At 45.7% G+C, this 19,147-nt stretch overlaps 1 protein-coding gene across 1 annotated transcript in view; it reads right to left on the bottom strand.

Moving 5' to 3' along the window:
* The window catches only part of LOC144497727 (putative voltage-dependent R-type calcium channel subunit alpha-1E), a 319,684-nt gene that overhangs the window by 249,249 nt on the left and 51,288 nt on the right, over positions 1-19,147 (bottom strand). Inside the window, exon 4 of the mRNA XM_078219167.1 lies at positions 9,893-9,984. Within this exon, the coding sequence (XP_078075293.1) occupies positions 9,893-9,984 (92 nt within the window). The remainder of the gene's footprint in view (positions 1-9,892; positions 9,985-19,147) is intronic.

The raw sequence follows: 19,147 nt of genomic DNA, 5'->3' as shown, positions 1-19,147 counted from the left end.
CGTAAAGAACCTACCTCTGATATCCTTCCTATATCTCCCACCATGAACCCTATAGTTATGCCCCCTTGTAATAGCTTCATCCACCCGAGGAAATAGTCTTTGAACGTTCACTCTATCTATCCCCTTCATCATTTTATAAACCTCTATTAAGTCTCCCCTCAGCCTCCTCCGCTCCAGAGAGAACAGCCCTAGCTCCCTCAACCTTTCCTCATAAGACCTACCCTCCAAACCAGGCAGTATCCTGGTAAATCTCCTCTGCACTCTTTCCAGCGCTTCCACATCCTTCTTATAGTGAGGTGACCAGAACTGCACACAATATTCCAAATGTGGTCTCACCAAGATCCTGTACAGTTGCAGCATAACCCCACGGCTCTTAAACTCCAACCCCCTGTCAATAAAAGCTAATACACTATAGGCCTTCTTCACAGCTCTATCCACTTGAGTGGCAACCTTTAGAGATCTGTGGATATGGACCCCCAGATCTCTCTGTTCCTCCACAGTCTTCAGAACCCTACCTTCGACCCTGTAATCCACTTTTAAATTAGTCCTACCAAAATGAATCACCTCACATTTATCAGGGTTAAACTCCATTTGCCATTTTTCAGCCCAGCTTTGCATCCTATCTATGTCTCTTTGCAGCCTACAACAGCCCTCCACCTCATCCACTACTCCACCAATCTTGGTGTCATCAGCAAATTTACTGATCCACCCTTCAGCCCCCTCCTCTAAGTCATTAATAAAAATCACAAAGAGCAGAGGACCAAGCACTGATCCCTGTGGCACTCCGCTAGCAACCTGCCTCCAATCCGAAAATTTTCCATCGACCACCACCCTCTGTCTTTGATCAGACAGCCAGTTACCTATCCAATTGGCCAACTTTCCCTCTATCCCACACCTCCTCACTTTCATCATAAGCCGACCATGGGGGACCTTATCAAACGCCTTACTAAAATCCATGTATATAACATCAACTGCCCTACCTTCATCAACACACTTAGTTACCTCCTCAAAAAATTCTATCAAATTTGTGAGGCACGACTTGCCCTTCACGAATCCGTGCTGACTATCCCGGATTAATCCGCATTTTTCTAAATGGTTGTAAATCCCATCCCTAAGGACCTTTTCCATCAATTTACCAACCACCAAAGTAAGACTAACCGGTCTATAATTACCAGGGTCATTTCTATTCCCTTTCTTAAACAGAGGAACAACATTCACCATTCTCCAGTCCTCTGGCACCATCCCTGTGGACAGCGAGGACCCAAAGATCAAAGCCAAAGGCTCTGCAATCTCATCCCTTGCCTCCCAAAGAATCCTCGGATATATTTCATCGGGCCCAGGGGACTTATCGACCTTCAGTTTATTCAAAACTGCCAGGACATCCTCCCTCCGAACATCTATTTCCTCCAGCCTATTAACCTGTAACACCTTCTCTTCCTCAAAAACATGGCCCCTCTCCTTGGTGAACACTGAAGAAAAGTATTCATTCATCACCTCGCCTATCTCCACTGACTCCATACACATGTTCCCACTACTGTAATCAAGTCTTTCCAGGACAATGTGAATGGAGAGAGAGTTAAGTTCAGATTAAAGAGGTGCGAATTGTCTCCAGCCAGGATAGTTAATGAGTTTGTGTCTATATTTGTCCTGTTTGTGAACCGAACTCTTCACTCACCTGATGAAAGGGCAATGCTCTGAAAGCTCGTGCTACCAAATAAACCTGTTGGACTTTAAGATGGTATTGTGAGACTACTTACTGTACCTACCCCAATCCAATGCTGACAACTCCACATCATCACTAAAGGGTACAACATGGTAACCACTGTTGAGGCATGGCTGCCAGGTGACCACCCCAGATAGAGTCATCGAGGTTTACAGCATGGAAACAAGCCCTTTGGCCCAACTTGTCCATGCCGTACTTTTTTTCAAAAACCCTTAAGCTAATCCCAATTGCCCACATTTGGCCCATATCCCTCTATACCCATCGTACCCATGTAACTATCTAAATGCTTTTTAAAAGACAAAATTGTACCCGCCTCAACTACTACCTCTGGCAACTTGTTCCAGACACTCACCACCCTCTGTGTGAAAAAATTGCCCCTCTGGACACTTTTGTATCTCTCACCTTAAACCTATGCCCTCTAGTTTTAGACACCCCTACCTTTGGGAAAGGTATTGACTATCTAGCTGATCTGTGCCCCTCATTATTTTATAGACCTCTATAAGATCACCCCTCAGCCTCCTACGCTCCAGAGAAAAAAGTCCCAGTCTATCGAGCCTCTCCTTATAACTCAATCCATCAAGTCCCGGTAGAATCCTAGTAAATCTTTTCTGCACTCTTTCTAGTTTAATAATATCCTTTCTATAATAAGGTGACCAGAATTGCACACAGTATCCCAAGTGTGGCCTTACCAATGTCTTGTACAACTTCAACAAGACATTCCAACTCCTGTATTCAATGTTCTGGCCGATGAAACCAAGCATGCCAAATGCCTTCTTCACCACTCCGTCCACCTGTGACTCCATTTTCAAGGAGCTATGAACATGTACCCCCAGATCTCTTTGTTCTGTAACTCTCCCCAACGCCCTACCATTAACTGAGTAAGTCCTGCCCTGGTTCAATCTACCAAAATGCATCACCTCGCATTTGTCTAAATTAAACTCCTGGATTTATAATATGTCCAGGAAAGATTGGGAAATGGCTGAGTAAAAGGAATGCCTTAGAGATGAAAGATGAAATCACTTTAATGATAAGTGAGGGTATAATGAGAGGTGAGCAGGCCGTGGAGACTTTCTGGATAAAATTAGGAAATAGAAAATAATTTCACTCAGTTGTGTACAGCTCTGGGGATTATAGTTTCTATACAGATTGGAGAAAGCAGACTAACTAGTGAATCTCGAATGTGTTGAGGTAGTTTTCTGCAATGATATGTTCTAGAAACAGCAGAGGGCAGCTCATATTAGATTGAATAATGAGTAATGAGCCAAATTTAACTAACCACCTAATGATGCATGAACGTTTATATATTTATATCATAATATGATCGATTCAAAACAATGTTTGAAAGGGAGGAATGTGGAACAGCTATTAAGATTCTAGATTTAGGCAAGGCTGATTTCAATTGGTTGAGACAGAGACAGTCCACAGCAAATGGAACAAATCTGATAATATGTAAAATGACAGAAGATCAGTGGGAGGTGATCAAAAAATGTTTTTAACGTGATACAGAACCAGTTTATACCCCTAAGGGACAAGAGCTCTACTTACCCATAAAGACAGCCATGGAAAACTAAGGAGGTAAGAGACAACATAAAACGAAAAGAATCATCAGACAAAATTACAAAAAATAGCACAGACCCCGGTGAATGAGGAAGATACAAAGACAAACAATGGGCAACGAAACAGATCGTAAGAGCTACAAAAAGGGAGTATGAAAAAAACCTGCAAGGGAATTAAAAAGCAACCTGATTATATTCGGAAAAGAGGGTGGTCAGGAGCTACTTAAAACTGATCACAGTGATAAAGTGGTGAATATGTGAAATATTTATTTGCTCTGCATCAGTATTTACAGCAGAGGAAGAGGTCAGCAAACCCAACATCACTTGGGAACTAGTGTAGAATCAGGGGCAGGAACTCAACAAAATGAACACAAATGACAGTGATGGAGAAAATAATGACCCTAAAGAGTGACAAATCCCCAGGACCAAATGTATACCCAGAGTTTCAAAGAGAGTTCATAGAATCCCTACAGTGCAGAAGGAGGCTATTTGGCCCATCGTGTCTGCACTGATCACAATCCACCCAGGCCCAATCCCCATAACCCCATATATTTACCCTGCTAATCCCTCTGATAATATGGGTAATTTACCATGGCCAATCAACCTAACCTACACATCTTTGGACTGTGGGAGGAAACCGGAGCACCCAGAGGAAAGCCACGCAGACACGGGGAGAATGTGCAAACTCCACACAGACAGTGACCCAAGCTGGGAATTGAACTCAGGTCCCTGGCGCTGTGAGGCAGCAGTGCTAACCATTGTGCCACCATGCTGCCCTTGTTAGTGAGAACATTGTAGATGCCCAAAGTATAATCTTCTAGAGTTCTCTCAGGTTGGGAAGTGTTTATTTATGTCACTCCATGGGCGGCACGGTAGCACAGTGGTTAGCACTGCTGCTTCACAGCTCCAGGGACCTGGGTTCGATTCCCGGCTTGGGTCACTGTCTGTGTGGAGTTTGCACATTCTCCTCGTGTCTGCATGGGTTTCCTCCGGGTGCTCCGGTTTCCTCCCACAGTCCAAAGATGTGCGGGTTAGGTTGATTGGCCGTGCTAAAATTGCCCCTTAGTGTCCTGAGATAGGTAGGAAATTAGGGATTAGTGGGTAAATATGTAGGGATATTGGGGTAGGGCCTGGGTGGGATTGTGATCAGTGCAGACTCGATGGGCCAAATGGCCTCTTTCTGCACTGTAGGATTTCTATGATTCTATGATTCCATTGTTTAAGAAAGGTGAAAGAGAGAGATCAAGGAATTAAAACAAAAACAGAAAATGCTCGAAAATCTGAGCAGGTCTGACAGCATCTGTGGAGAGAGAACCCTCTAAGTGTTATCCAGACACAAAACTTTGTCTCTATTCTCTCTCCACAGATGCTGTCAGACCTGCTGAGGTTTTCCAGCATTTTCTGTTTTTGTTTTAGATTCCAGCATCGACAGTAATTTGCTTTTATCAGGGAATTGAAGATCAGTTAGACTAGTGCCTTTTGTCTGCACAGATAAATTCAGGATAAAGTGACTGAAATCTTTCAGCTGGTCACCTGCTCACTGACATTTTGATCCAATAGACTAATGCACAGTTGGCCTTTATGTCCAGAGAACTGAAATATAAGGGGGTCAAAATTATGTTTCAATTACACAAAGCCCAGGTTGGATTATAGCTGGAGTTGTTGTGAACAGTTCTGTGCACCACACCTTCAGAAGGATTTATTGGCCTTGAAGGCAGTGCAGTGCAGGTTTACCAGAATGGTGTCTGAACTGCAATGATTATATTCCCCAGAATTTAGAAGGTTAAGGGATGATCAGATTGACATTTTCAAGATATTTCGGGACAAAGTTAAGGCCATCCCCTAATGGCTCGACAGGAATTTTGAACTGGAGGGAAGAATACAGTTGTCATGGACCACATGGATATGGACAGCATGGAAGAACTAGGAAATAATTCCTGTGAAGGGTATATGATTAGGTGGGGCTAAATTTAAAAAACAGAGCCACAAAGGTAGTAATCCATAGATTATTATCTGACCCACCAAGCAAATTCCCATAGGGTTAATCAGATTAGAGTGTTGAACGTATGGTTCAAAGATTGGTGTGGGAGAAATGGGGTTTGATTGATGGACAACTGGCACCAACATTAGAGAAAGAGGGAATTGTATCCTAATGATAGGGATAGTGACAACCAGAGTGTGACAGAAAAGCATGGAATGTACAAACACAGGAGGGCATCAGAATAGGGAAAAATGGTGCAAAGACAGGATTAAAGGCCATTTGCTGAATGCACACATCGTTTGTAACAAGATGAATAAATTTATACCACAGATAGAAATAAATGAGTATGATATGATAGTCATTACAGAAACATGGTTGCAAAGTGACCAAGGCTGGGACCTGAATATTCAAGAGCTTTTGGAATTTCAGAAGAACAGGAAGAAAGGAAAAGGAGGTGGGGGGTAGCCCTGTTAATAGAGTATGAGAACATTACAACAGTGAGAATGATTTTGCTTTGGAGGATCAATAATTCAGATCAATTTCGAGTCATAGAGGTTTACAGCATGGAAACAGGCCCTTCGGCCCAACTTGTCCATTCTGCCCTTTTTCTTAAACCACTAAGCTAGTCCCAATCGCCCACATTTGGCCCATATCCTTCTATACCCATCTTACCTATGTAACTGTCTAAATGCTTTTTAAGAGACAAAATTGTACCTGCCTCTACTGCTACCTCTGGCAGGTGGTTCCAAACACTCACCACCCTCTGTGTGAAAAAATTGCCCCTCTGGACTCTTTTGTATCTCTCCCACTCTCACCTTAAACCTATGCCCTCTAGTTTTAAACTCCGCTACCTTTGGGCTAAATTTGAACAGTGATAAGAGAAAGCAAAGGAAATAAGTCAGTAGTAGAAGTAGGTTATAGGCCCCATGACAGTAGCTACACTATAGATGAAATATAAATCAAGAGGTTTGTAAGAAAGGTACTGCAATAATTATGGGCAATCTTATAGCTTGGATAGATCAACTTGGAAAAGGATAGAATATACTTGGGACCATTTCTTCGAATAATACATCAACAAACATCCAGGGAGCAGATTATATTATAGCTGATAACATGTAACGAGACAGGATTAATTAATGACCTCATAGTAAAGGATCTAGGCAAGAATGATCATATGATGATGAAATTCCACGTTCTCTTTGAGGGTGAGAAATGTGGGTCTAAAACTCGTGTATTAAATTAAAATAAGGACAATTACTTCAGTAGGAAGGTATAGATGGCTAAAGTGGAATGGGAAAATTGATTAAAATAGTATGATAGAGAAGCAGTGACAGACATTTAAATAGATAATTCATAACTCTTTTCAAGGATGTATTCCATTGGGAAAGAAAGACTTTATGGGGAGGAAGCACATTAGTTAACAAAAGACGTAAAGAATGGTATCAAATTGAAATAATAAGCGTATAAAGCTGAGGTGGTTAGTGGTCAGTAAGAAGATTGGGAAAGAAATCAGCAAATGGGAAAACTAATGGTACTAAAGGCTGGCCAGTGCCCTGGACCTGATGGGCTGCATCCTAGGGAATTAAAATAAGTGATGGCAGGAATAGCAGATGCATTAATAATAACCTTCCAAAATTCCCTAGATTCTGGAAAGTTTTCAGCAAAGTGGAAATTTGAAAACATAACACCACTATTCAAAAGATGAGCAAGACAAAAAGAAGGAAACTATAGGCATGCTGACCTTTCATCTGCCATTAGGAAAATTCCAGAATCCATCATTAAGGGCGTAGTAGCAGGAAATTTAAAACATCATCATACAATCAGGAAAAGTAAACATGGTTTGTGAATGGCAAATCGTGTTTGACAAGTTTATTAAAGATCTTTGAGGTTGTAACAAGTAGGGTGGATCCAGTAAATGTAGTGTATTCGGATTTCCAAAAGGCATTTGGTAATGTGCCATATAAAATAAGAGCTTGTGGTGTTGGAGGTGATATATTAGCATGGTTAAAGGATTGGCGAATTAACGGGAGACAGAGAGTTGGGAGAAAAGGATCATTTTCAGGTTAACAAGCTCTATCTAGTGGAGATCCACAGGGATCATGGTGAGGCCTCATCTATTTACAATCTACATTGTTCGCTGAAATTTTACTGCCATTCACGCACAATCACCAAGGGTTTCCTGGCATCGAGGGGAGCTTTCAATGGGAAACACATCTGACAACAGTGGACCATAAGATCTCATCACCAGCAAGTGGCACTCCGCCTGTCACGACAAGACACCCCGCAGAGAGGGAGAAAAATCCCCCCAATAACTTGGATGAAGAAACCAAATGTGTTACAGTCAAATTTGCTGATGAGATAAAAATAGGTAGGAAAGCAAATTGTGACCCAGAGTCTGCAAAGGGTTACAGATAGGTTAATGGGCAAAATGGAGTATGTGGGAAAAATGTGAATTGTCCATTTTGGCAGGAAGAATAGAAAAGCAGAATAATATTTAAATGGAGAAATACCGCAGAATGCAGCAGTACAGAGGGAATGGGTGTCCTTGTACATGAATAACAGAATGTTAGCGGACAGGGACAGTAAATAACTAAATAAAATTATTCAAGGTCATTAGAGTTTAGAAAAATTAGACATTCTTTTTAGTAACATATGAGATTGTGTTCAGGGTAGATACTGAGAGAATATTTCCCTCTTAGAGAATCTAGAACGAGGTTGTGGGGGGGGGGGGGGGTGGGGGGAGCGAGTTTCAAATGAAGGGGATTCAATTTAAGACAGAGGAGGAGGAATTTCGTCACTCAAAAGGTTATTAACTTTTGGAATTCTATTCCTCAGGGAGCAGTGGGTCATTAAATTTATTCAAGGCTGAATTAAACATAGTTTTGATCTATAAGAGAGTTAGGAGTAGACAGGAAAGTGGATTTAATATCACAATCAGTTCAGCCATGATCTTACTGATTGGTGGAGGCACTGGAAGGTTTCAAAGGGTCTACTTCTGTTCCTATTTCTGATGTTCTTATGTATGTGACAGATTAGGTAAATAGAAGGAAACTATTTCTACCTCGAGGGAGCTGAGGACTAGAAGCTATAGTCAAAAATTTGGAGCAAGATCTTTGAGGAATTACATTAGGAAATACTTCTGCACACAAATGGTTGTACAAATTTGGAATTCTCTTCTGTGAATGCAATTAATAGTATTCCACTGGTAATTTTAATTCTGAGATTGATAGATTGTTGCTAGGCAAAGTTATTAAGGGGTATGAGACAAGGTTGAGTGTATGGAGTTAGACCATGGACCAACCTACTCTGACGAAATGGAGGAACAGGTGTGAGTGACAGAATGGTCTCCTTCCATTCCAATGGTTGTCAGCATGGCTATCTGGGTCGCCAATGAGTCACAAAGTTCAAGTCCCACTCCACAGACATGAGCATGTATTGCAGGCTGTCCCTCTCTGCCATACTGAGAGAATGCTGCACTGCTGAAACTGCCATCTTTTGGATGAGAAATTAGCTTCAGCTTCCCTGGGCATCCCTGAAGATACATCAAAGTCCCAATTCCTGAGGCAGTCTGCTGTCCTCTTTCCACTGTCAGTTGGACAGGAACAAGACTAGGAGTGGCAGCCATATTCTGTTGGTCAAGATGTCTGTATACCCATGCTGTACCTGTCCTGGGAGTGTTTGATGGTGATAGTGTAGAGTGAGTTTCACACTGTATCTAATCCCGTGCTGTACCTGTCCTGGGAGTGTTTGATGGGGACAGTGTAGAGGGAGCTTTACTCTGTATCTAACTCCGTGCTGTACCTGTCCTGGGAGTGTTTGATGGGGACAGTGTAGAGGGAGCTTTACTCTGTATGTAACCTTGTGCTGTACCTGTCCTGGGAGTTTTTGATGGGGACAGTGTAGAGGGAGCTTTACTCTGTATGTAACCTTGTGCTGTACCTGTCCTGGGAGTTTTTGATGGGGACAGTGTAGAGGGAGCTTTACTCTGTATGTAACCTTGTGCTGTACCTGTCCTGGGAGTGTTTGATGGGGACAGTGTAGAGGGAGCTTTACTCTGTATCTAACTCCGTGCTGTACCTGTCCTGGGAGTGTTTGATAGGGACAGTGTAGAGGGAGCTTTACTCTGTATCTAACTCCGTGCTGTACCTGTCCTGGGAGTGTTTGATGGGGACAGTGTAGAGGGAGCTTTACTCTGTATGTAACCTTGTGCTGTACCTGTCCTGGGAGTGTTTAATAGGGACAGTGTAGAGGGAGCTTTACTCTGTATCTAACTCCGTGCTGTACCTGTCCTGGGAGTGTTTGATGGGGACTGTGTAGAGGGAGCTTTACTCTGTATCTAACCCCGTGCTGTACCTGTCCTGGGAGTGTTTAATAGGGACAGTGTAGAGGGAGCTTTACTCTGTATCTAACTCCGTGCTGTACCTGTCCTGGGAGTGTTTGATGGGGACTGTGTAGAGGGAGCTTTACTCTGTATGTAACCTTGTGCTGTACCTGTCCTGGGAGTGTTTAATAGGGACAGTGTAGAAAATCCTCAGTCTGTGTCAGTGCCTAGGTCTATCAGGTAATCCCGCTACCCACAGATGAGCAAGTTATTAAAGGCTCTTGCCCACCACCCTGCTAACGTGAACTCACTGGGAATTCCTGACACCAGCTTTAGTGGTCTCAGCACACGGACTGCCCTCAGGGTGCGCAGGTTGAAGTGTGTTGCAGCCGTCGCCAGGAGCCTGTAACAGAAAGGAAAGAGTTGAAGGTTGACACCATGACTCCAACCACCAGAGGTGGAGAACTTATCGCTCTCCAGCGGCAGCTCAGCCACTTTTAGATGACAATAAAGACATTTCTGCTTCTGTAAATAGCTAAATGATATAAAATTGCCATATACATCACTGGAGATTAAACTGCCAAGTGCTGGGCCTTTCTCTCGTTTCACTGTCTTGTAATGAGTCCCACAGGGGTCTAAACACTCATTGGGTGAATCAGCAGGCCATTCTGTAAAGTGTCCTTCCTATACTCGAGATAGCGAGACTTGTACATAAACTAAAATAGCTGATATCCGGGAGTGAGTTACAGGATGGCATCTCAGTGGCAAGCTTCAATAATCTCCTTATCCTGCCCAACTCCTCTCGCCAGCTCGGCTCAGTCTGAGGAGTCCCTTGGGAGTCCCTTCACTACAGGCTTGTCAGTGCATCTGTCTCTCTGGTTTGATTAAAATTATTCTTTATCGTCATCAAATGATTTATTAAAAGACCAGCACTGAGTGAAGCTGCTGAGTTCAACCTTTAATTAATGTTAGTGATGATGGAGTATGAGAGCGCATGAAATGAGGGGTATTAATCATTCGTGGTGAGATGACCCTCTGCCCCCGCAGCATCATGTCCCCCATATCCCTCAGTGCAACACCTTCCCCAAACACAGCTCTCCGAGAGATTGTGCTGACCTTCTCCTGTCAGCTTGACTCCAAACTCAATGTCAGCAGTCTTTATGTTTGTCTATTTCTTCTCCTCCCCTCCGAGTCACCCTTTCCCTCATACCCTTCCTGATCTCTGCAACCACACCAGTATCAATGTCCAGACTCATCCCACTGACTCATGTCTTAATTTATTCCTGACTCCAACCTCCAAACACCTGGACATAGGGACTGGAGGAGGCCATTCAGCCCCTTCAGTTTGTTCTGCCATTTCTGATGTGTATTCTAACTCAATTTCCCCACTTTTGTTCCACATCCTTTGACACCCTTTCCCATCAGAAATCTAACAATCTCAGTATTGAAAGCTCCAACTGACCCTCAGCATTAACAGCTTTTGGGGAGAGAGTTGCAGATTTTCACTACCCTTTGGGGGTGGTCTTACCAAAAAAAATCTAAGTCTCAAATGAGCGTGAAAATGGGAGAGAATCACATTCATTTTTTGGACAAGTTCTCAGATGCTGTCTTATGGCACTTCGGAAAAAAATGAGACAAAGTGTGATTCTTGCCAGTAGAGGGAGTGGACAGAATGGACATGCCAGGAAGCCAGCTGCAGACTGCTAGATGGCGCTATTGCATGTGTGCCCTGATCTCCCAGTGCACAATGTACAAGAGTATACAGAGCATTTGGAGATTGTTATGCTCCACACCTCCTCCGGTATTGCACCACCATCCCTCCAATTGCCACCCCATTGATCCCCAATGCAGAGAACACAGCCCTATGGAGCTCCCCATGCCCTGCCTCCCCTTCATGCTCTGCCCCTTCATGCCCTCTCCCTTCAGGCCCCGACCCATCAGGCCCCAACCCAGCAGGCCCCGCATCCTCCCTTTGGTGGTGCCAGCTGACAGTGCCAGGGAGCCTGGTGGGCACTGCCAGGGTGCCAGGCTGGCAATGCCAGAGTGCCCAGTAGGCAGTGTCAGGGTCCCAGACTGACAGTACTAGGCTGGCACTGCCCAAAGAGCACTGCCTGCACCTGCCCCTGACCTCCAGGGGGGTCTCAATGGCCTCCGGGCCCACCAGTGAGGCCACCACATTAGGTCCCTGTTGGTGTGGGACCATACATGATCGTTGCCAGTGAGGACCTCCACCGGTGAGGCTGTTAAGGCAAGTGAGCCGAACAATTGTGTCCCGAGCTCACTAATAATGTTAAAATGGCCTTATGCCAGCTGGTAATATTGCGAGAGGTGAGAAACCAGCCATGAAACTGATTACTTACCAGCATGATGAGCCAGTAAGATCGCCTCCAATGTTTTACTTAGGATGTGGGTGTCACTGGCAAGGTCAGCATTTATTGCCCACCCCCTACCTGTCCTCGAACTGAGTGTCTCATTCGGCCACTACAGAGGGCAGTTCAGAGTCAACCACATTGCTATGGGTCTGGAGTCATATGTGGGCCAGACCAGGTGAGGACGGCAAATTTCCTACCCTGAATGACATTAGTGAACCAGATGGGCTTTTACAACAATCACTGATAGTTTCAAGGTCACTGTTACTAAGACCAAATTTCATTTCCAGATTTATTATTTGAGTTTAAAATCCACCAACTGGCATGGTGGGATTTGAACCCATGTCCCCAAGACTTTAACTTGCGTCTTGTGTGAAGAAATCCAAAAATGTGTGGGTTAGGATGATTGGCCATCCTAAATTGACCCTACTGTCAGGGAATTAGCAGGGTAAATATGTGGGGTTACGGGAATAGGGCCTGGGTGGGATTTTGGTTGGTGCAGACTCGATGGGCCGAATGGCTTCCTTTTGCGCTGTACGGATTCTATGATTCTATGAAATGCTTCCTAACGCCACCCCTGAAGAGTCTGACTCGAAGTTTGAAAATATGTCCTCTGATTCTGGATTTAGTCTGCGACAAGAAATATCTTCTCAGTCTTAACTCTAACGGATTAATTAACTATTTTTATCATCACAATTGAATCATTCATTGTCCAAATGCACAGAAATACAAACCTGATCTATGTAATGTGTCCTCATTAATTAAATCTACTTGCAATGGTAACAGGATAAAACATAGAACATAGAACTTAGAACAGTACAGCACAGAACAGGCCCCTCGGCCCTCGATGTTGTGCCGAGCTTTGTCCGAAACCAAGATCAAGCTATCCCACTCCCTATCATCCTGGTGTGCTCCATGTGCCTATCCAATAACCGCTTGGATATTCCTAGAGTGTCTGACTCCACTATCACAGCAGGCAGTCCATTCCACACCCCAACCACTCTCTGCGTAAAGAACCTACCTCGGACATCCTTCCTATATCTCCCACCATGAATCCTATAGTTATGCCCCCTAATAACAGCTCCATCCACCCGAGGAAATAGTCGCTGAACGTCCACTCTATCTATCCCCCTCATCATCTTATGAACCTCTATTAAGTCGCCTCTCAACCTCCTCCGCTCTAAAGAGAAAAGCCCTAGCTCCCTCAACCTTTCCTCATAAGACCGACCCTCCAAACCAGGCAGCATCCTGGTAAATCTCCTTTGCACTCTTTCCAGTGCTTCCACATCCTTCTTATAGTGAGGTGACCAGAATTATAGTGAGGTGAATTATAGTGAGGATGTGGATGCTTTGCACCCTATAGATAAGAGTGATGGGAGGGCTGATGGCAAAGTGGGTTGAGACCACAACCAAATCAGCCATGGATGGGAAAGTTTAGAGGGATATGGGCCAAACACAGGAAAATGGAACTAGTTCAGTTTAGGAAACCTGGTCGGCATGAACGAGGTGGGTCACAGGGCCTGTTTCTGTGCTGGATTTGGGGAGATGGAAGCATTAGGGATCTGAGGAAAAGGAGAGATTGAGGGATCTAGGGAGAAGGTGGGATTGAGGGATCTGAGAAGAAGGTGGGATTGAGGGATCTGGAGAAAACCTCGGAGAAAAATGAGGGATATGGGGAGATATTGGATAGGTATGATTAAGCGATAAAGGGAGATAGTGGGATTAAGGGATATGTGGAGAAGGTGGGTAGTTGGGGATATGGGGAGAAAATGGGATTAAGGACTCTGGGAAATCAGTGGGTAGGTATGATTGAAGGATAGCAAAGATAATGAGATATGGAGAGATAGTGGATAGGTATGATTGAGGGGTGGGGGGGGAAGAAGGTGTGTAGCTGGGGATTGAGGGCTATGGGGAGAAGGTGTGTGGCTGGGGATTGAGGGCTGGGGGGGAGAAGGTGTTTACCTGGGGATTGAGAGCTATGGGGAGAAGGTGGGTAGTTGCGGATTGAGGGCTATGGGGAGATAGTGGGTGAGTGTGATTGAGGGATAAGGGGTGGGTAGGTATGATTGGGGCTATGGGGAGAAGGTGGGTGTCTGGGGATTGGGGGCTTTGGGGAAATAGTGGGTGGGTGAGGATTGAGGGCTATAGGGAGAAGGTGTGTAGCTGGGGATTGAGGGCTATGGGGAGAAGGTGTGTAGCTGGGGATTGAGGGCTATGGGGAGAAGGTGTGTAGCTGGGGATTGAGGGCTGGGGGGGAGAAGGTGTTTACCTGGGGATTGAGAGCTATGGGGAGAAGGTGGGTAGTTGCGGATTGAGGGCTATGGGGGGATAGTGGGTGAGTGTGATTGAGGGATAAGGGGTGGGTAGGTATGATTGGGGCTATGCGGAGAAGGTGGGTATCTGGGGATTGGGGGCTTTGGGGAAATAGTGGGTGGGTGAGGATTGAGGGCTATAGGGAGAAGGTGTGTAGCTGGGGATTGAGGGCTATGGGGAGAAGGTATGTCATTGGGGATTGAGGGATGGTGGATATAGTGGGTGGGTGAGGATTTGGTGAGCAGGTGGGGCTTGCTAATCTGGGTGGGGACACGGATTGGTGGTGGTGCTAACTGCGAATGGAAAGGAAGTTGAAGCGGTTCTCCTGGGACTGGTGAATACTGAAGGGGCTTTGCAGTGGATGGAAAAGTGAAAGTAGCTGAAATAGCTGCTCCCGTGGGAAGCGACTGTTACTAAACACTAACTGCATTATTTAACATCCTGTTTTCCCTGCAAGAGACAATTCCTTTCATTTTATCTCCCTCTTGGCCTCCCACAAACACCATAAGTAAAGCAGAAAAACATCTTCTGTTGTTTAATTTTATCTTCTCTTGCCCTGAGGGACATCTGTCAGTTTGAGGGATTCTTTGAACATTTTATTTTATAAATATATATCCCAACCTGGTCATCCTCCTCAGGCATCTCTGATCGCTGGATGTTAAATATTGATGAGCTTTTTGAAAGGCCACTCGTCAGCTTCCCCTGGGCTTGTTCAGTTTGATGCTCCTTACAGTGATTATATTTGCCATTCATCACAGTGTGGCTCCAGGCTACCGTGTCTCTTTCCCTCTTCCTCTCTCTGTCTCTCCCTCCCTGTGTCTCCCACCCTCCCTCTGTTTCCCACCCTCCATCTCTCTCTCCCTCTCTCTCTCTGTCTCTCTCACTCGCTCTGTCTCTCTCTGTCTTTGTCCCTCTCCCTCCGTCTCTTTCCCTCCTTCTCTCGATCTCTCCCTCTGTCTCCCTTTCCCTCCCTCTCTCACTCCCTCCCTCTGTCTCTCCTTCCCTCTGTCTCTCTCCCTCCCTCTGACTCTCTTTCCCTCCCTCTGTCTCCCTCTTTCCCTCCCTCTCTCTCTCTCCCTCTGTCTCTTTCCCTCTCCCCCCCCTCTCAGTTCAGTCTCTCCTATTTGCTCAATCTGTGAACTTTATGATCCAGTTTAAAGATGAACAAATTGTTCACCAGGGTCAGAATTTACAACATTTTCCTTTTTGACAGTGTCACCAGCTGGAATTCTCCATCCATTCACGCCAGCAGGATTCTCTGGTCCCCAGCGCACCCCCTGCCTATAGATTTCCCGCCGGCATGGGATGACGTCAATGGGAATTCCCATTGACAGCTGCAGGACCAGAGAATCCCGCTGTGAGCAAACACTGTGCCACGTCCCGCTGGCGGGAGACACACGGCTGGGAGGCCGGAGAATGATATCCACCATCTCTGCTCGTAAATTTATCAAACAGGATTCTTCATTGTAAGCCCAAACCAAATTGTGGCCTCACTTGAATTAACGTCTTAATTTGATCTATTTTATGAGTGGTAGCAACTTCTCCCACTGAGTCAGGAAGTCGTGGGTTCAAAGCCCACACCAGCAACTGGAGCCCAAAATCTAGGCCACCAATCGCAATATATATTTCTTGCAGAGAAGAGGCTGTGCTTCCTTTCTGATGAAATGTTAAACAACCAATCCTTTGATCTTCTAAGGTGGCGGGGAGCTCTACTCAGTATCTTGGTAGATGGGGTTAAGGGACGTTAAGAGGAGGAGGAAATCTGGGGCCTCTGTTTAATGTCTCCTGCAATAGACAGCCTTAGAGTGTCAGCCTGACTTGGGGACTAACGCCTCCGATATGGATTTGCAGCCAAAATGTTTGGGTCCAGTGAGGCAATGGCCTAGGATCAGGCCTCGCAGACAGTACTTTGCATCTAGGACGGGAGTGATGAGGGTGAGGGAGTGATGAGGGTGAGGAAAGGATGAGGGTGAAGGAAAGATGAGGGAGAGAGAGGAAAGAGAAAGATGGGGAAGAAGGAGGGATGAGGGAGGGTTGAAAGAGAAGGAAAGATGAAGGAGAAGGAAAGATGAGAGATAGAGAGGGATGGGGAAGAAGGAAAGGTGAGGGAGCGGGAGGGATGAGGGAGAGGGAAAGATGGGGAAGAATGAGGGAAGAGGGAGAAGGAAAGATGAGGGAGAGAGAGGGATGAGGGAGAAGGAACAATGAGGGAGAGAGAAAAATGAGGGAGATGGAAAGATGGGGAAGAAGGAGGGATGAGGGAGGGATGGGGAGGGGTGGGGAGGGACGAGAGAGGGGAACGATGAGGGAGAGAGAAAAATGAGGGAGATGGAAAGATGGGGAAGAAGGAGGGATGAGGGAGGGATGGGGAGGGATGAGGGAAGGATGAGGGAGGGATGGGGAGGGATGAGAGAGGGGAAAGATGAAGGAGAGGGAGGGATGAGGGAGAAGGAAAGATGAGGGAGAGGGAGGGATGAGGGAGAAGGAAAGATGAGGGAGGGGATGAGGGAGAGGGAGGGATCGGGAAGAAGGAGGGATGAAGGAGAGGGAAGGAGAGAGAGGGATAGAGAGTGTGGGAAAGATGGGGAAAGAGGAGGAATGAAGGAGGGATGAGGGAGGTAAAGGGATAAGGGAGGAGGAGGGATAAGGGAGGAGGAGGGATGCGGGATGAGGGAGGGGAAAAGATGAGGGAGAGGGAAAGATGAGGGAGCGGGAGGGATAAGGGGGAGGGGGGCAGGGTGATTTACTTCAATCAGTAGTGGCCCAGTCACCATTCACAGGCGTATTAACCTTTTTTTTTAAAGGAATAACTGTGATGCTTCCCCCTCCCCCATCCTTCCCGCTTCCTCTTTGTACAATGATTAGAATGAATATTTCACTCAGGCTTGTTTGGGCAATTTATTCCTGCTGTTTCTGAGGATTCTGTCAAAGGGACACACAAATTGTCAGAAATCTGGGACAAGCTGTAACTCGCAGCATTTAACACATGAAGCTTGAAAAATCCCACTAAACCATTGCCAATCACTGTTTAACAGCTAATTCCTTTACAATCTCTTTAACTCTTCCCCTCCGCTCCTGCCTTCCTTTACTTTAATCTTTCTGATGTGTTACACTCTCTCTCCTTTCCCTGTTGCCCCTCTCTCTCTCTCTCTTGTTTTTTTTTTCTCTCTCTTCTCTCCTGCTCCTTATTAGGTTTTCTTTTTCTGATTTGCCTCTTATACTTGTATACAGATATAGGGAGGAGGGAAATGTGCAGGTTCTGGAGGAGCAGGAACTGGGGCTAATTGGACAGTTCTTCTAAAGAACAGGCACCGGCCCGATGAGCTGCATAGCCTCCTTGTGTGCTGCATGGTTTTGATGATTTTCTTCCTCACTGCTTTGACATAAAGCTTTAGCAGAGATTTTACACAGATAATGTGAACAAAATAATTGGATGGTTACCTGGCAGCCGCAGAATCTCCATGGCGATCAGCTGTAAGAATTGCAGGCTGCCAGGGTGAGGTGACATTTGAATGACAGGGATGCCAAGAGCCCAGAACAGGTGACAGAGAACACATCTGTGCTCAGTAATGACCCCGATCCCCAAATAAGGTATTCCTCACAGCTTCCCGAGACATTTCTGCCAGCGACTTTTGGTTAGACAAACAGCAAACATCATTTAATGTTGTACCCTTCCAGTAACTGTAATTAGCTTATTGACATCTCCCAGAGTGATGGGCGTGAGGTTTACAATAGCTCACACTGCGGTGCGAAAACACAGCGTCAGTTATCACATGTAACCTGATGGCACCCAGCTCCCTCACCATCACCTCTCTCAACCCACTCCACTATTTTTAACCTGTCAGACTGCTCATCGTATGATCCAGTGCTGGATTAATAGATATTTCTTCTGACTAATATTGGGAAGAACAAAGGCAATGTTCTCAGTCCCCGTCTCTGTTACATATTTAAGTAGTGGCACGGTTGCTTTAAGAGCCCGCCGCATGATTTGACAATGATGTCATTTGGGTGTTGCACAAGCTGCTGTTTAAGTTTCAGTTTCTATTCTGTGCAGGCAAGAGGTCCAAGAATAAAACTGTTGTTGTTGGTTTAAACCTGGTATTGTGCAACAAGTTGGGAATAATTAATGATCTCATAGTGAAGGCGGCCTGAGATTGGAGTGATCATTTTTACGATTGAATTTTACATTCAGTTTGAGGGAGCGAGGAGTGAGTCCAAGACGATGGGCCTGATTTTACCAAAACTTCGGGCGCGAAATTGCGGTAAAGTTGGGCGTCGGGTCTTTAACGCGATCTGCACCCGAATCCGAGCAGATCGCAGCTTTACCGACACCCGATTCGGGCGGCCCGATGATTTAAATGCATTTGCATGCATTTAAATCAACTTAATGAACCGCGCGCCCAACTCTACCGCCAAATCCCACTTTACCGTCTTCTGGCCCGATCCGCGTCCGCACTGTAATCGACCTGCAGAATAAAAGTCTGAAGTCGCCGCTGCAGCCTCCAAAGAGCGGGGTCAGAGACTGCAACGGCTCTCTGACCCAGGTCATCCTCTGGTCGGTGGGGGGGGGGGGGGGGGGAGGGGGGGCAGGGGCTTGGTCTGTAAAGGGATACACCATCACTGGTACACTACCAGCCACAGGTTACTCTTACCTGCAGGGGCAAGAGAGCGGGAGAGATGGCTGTGGCTGGCAGTGTACCAGTGATGGTGTATCCCTTTACAGGCCCAGCTTGGTCCTTCTCCAGTATCTCCTCTTGGACTTGTACTGATCTTGTAGCCGGTTTTCATGCGGATCCACTGTGGAATCGGCCGGTTCTGCTTCATCTTCTTAGCAAGGAATCGCTTCATCCTGAAGGTTTTGTGGGATGGCATGGCCGCACGTCC

The sequence above is a fragment of the Mustelus asterias genome, chromosome 8 (genome assembly GCF_964213995.1).
Source record: "Mustelus asterias chromosome 8, sMusAst1.hap1.1, whole genome shotgun sequence".
Classification (NCBI taxonomy): Eukaryota; Metazoa; Chordata; class Chondrichthyes; order Carcharhiniformes; family Triakidae; genus Mustelus; species Mustelus asterias.
The sequence above is the reverse complement of the archived record's forward strand: the minus strand, read 5'-3'. Positions and strand labels throughout refer to the sequence as shown.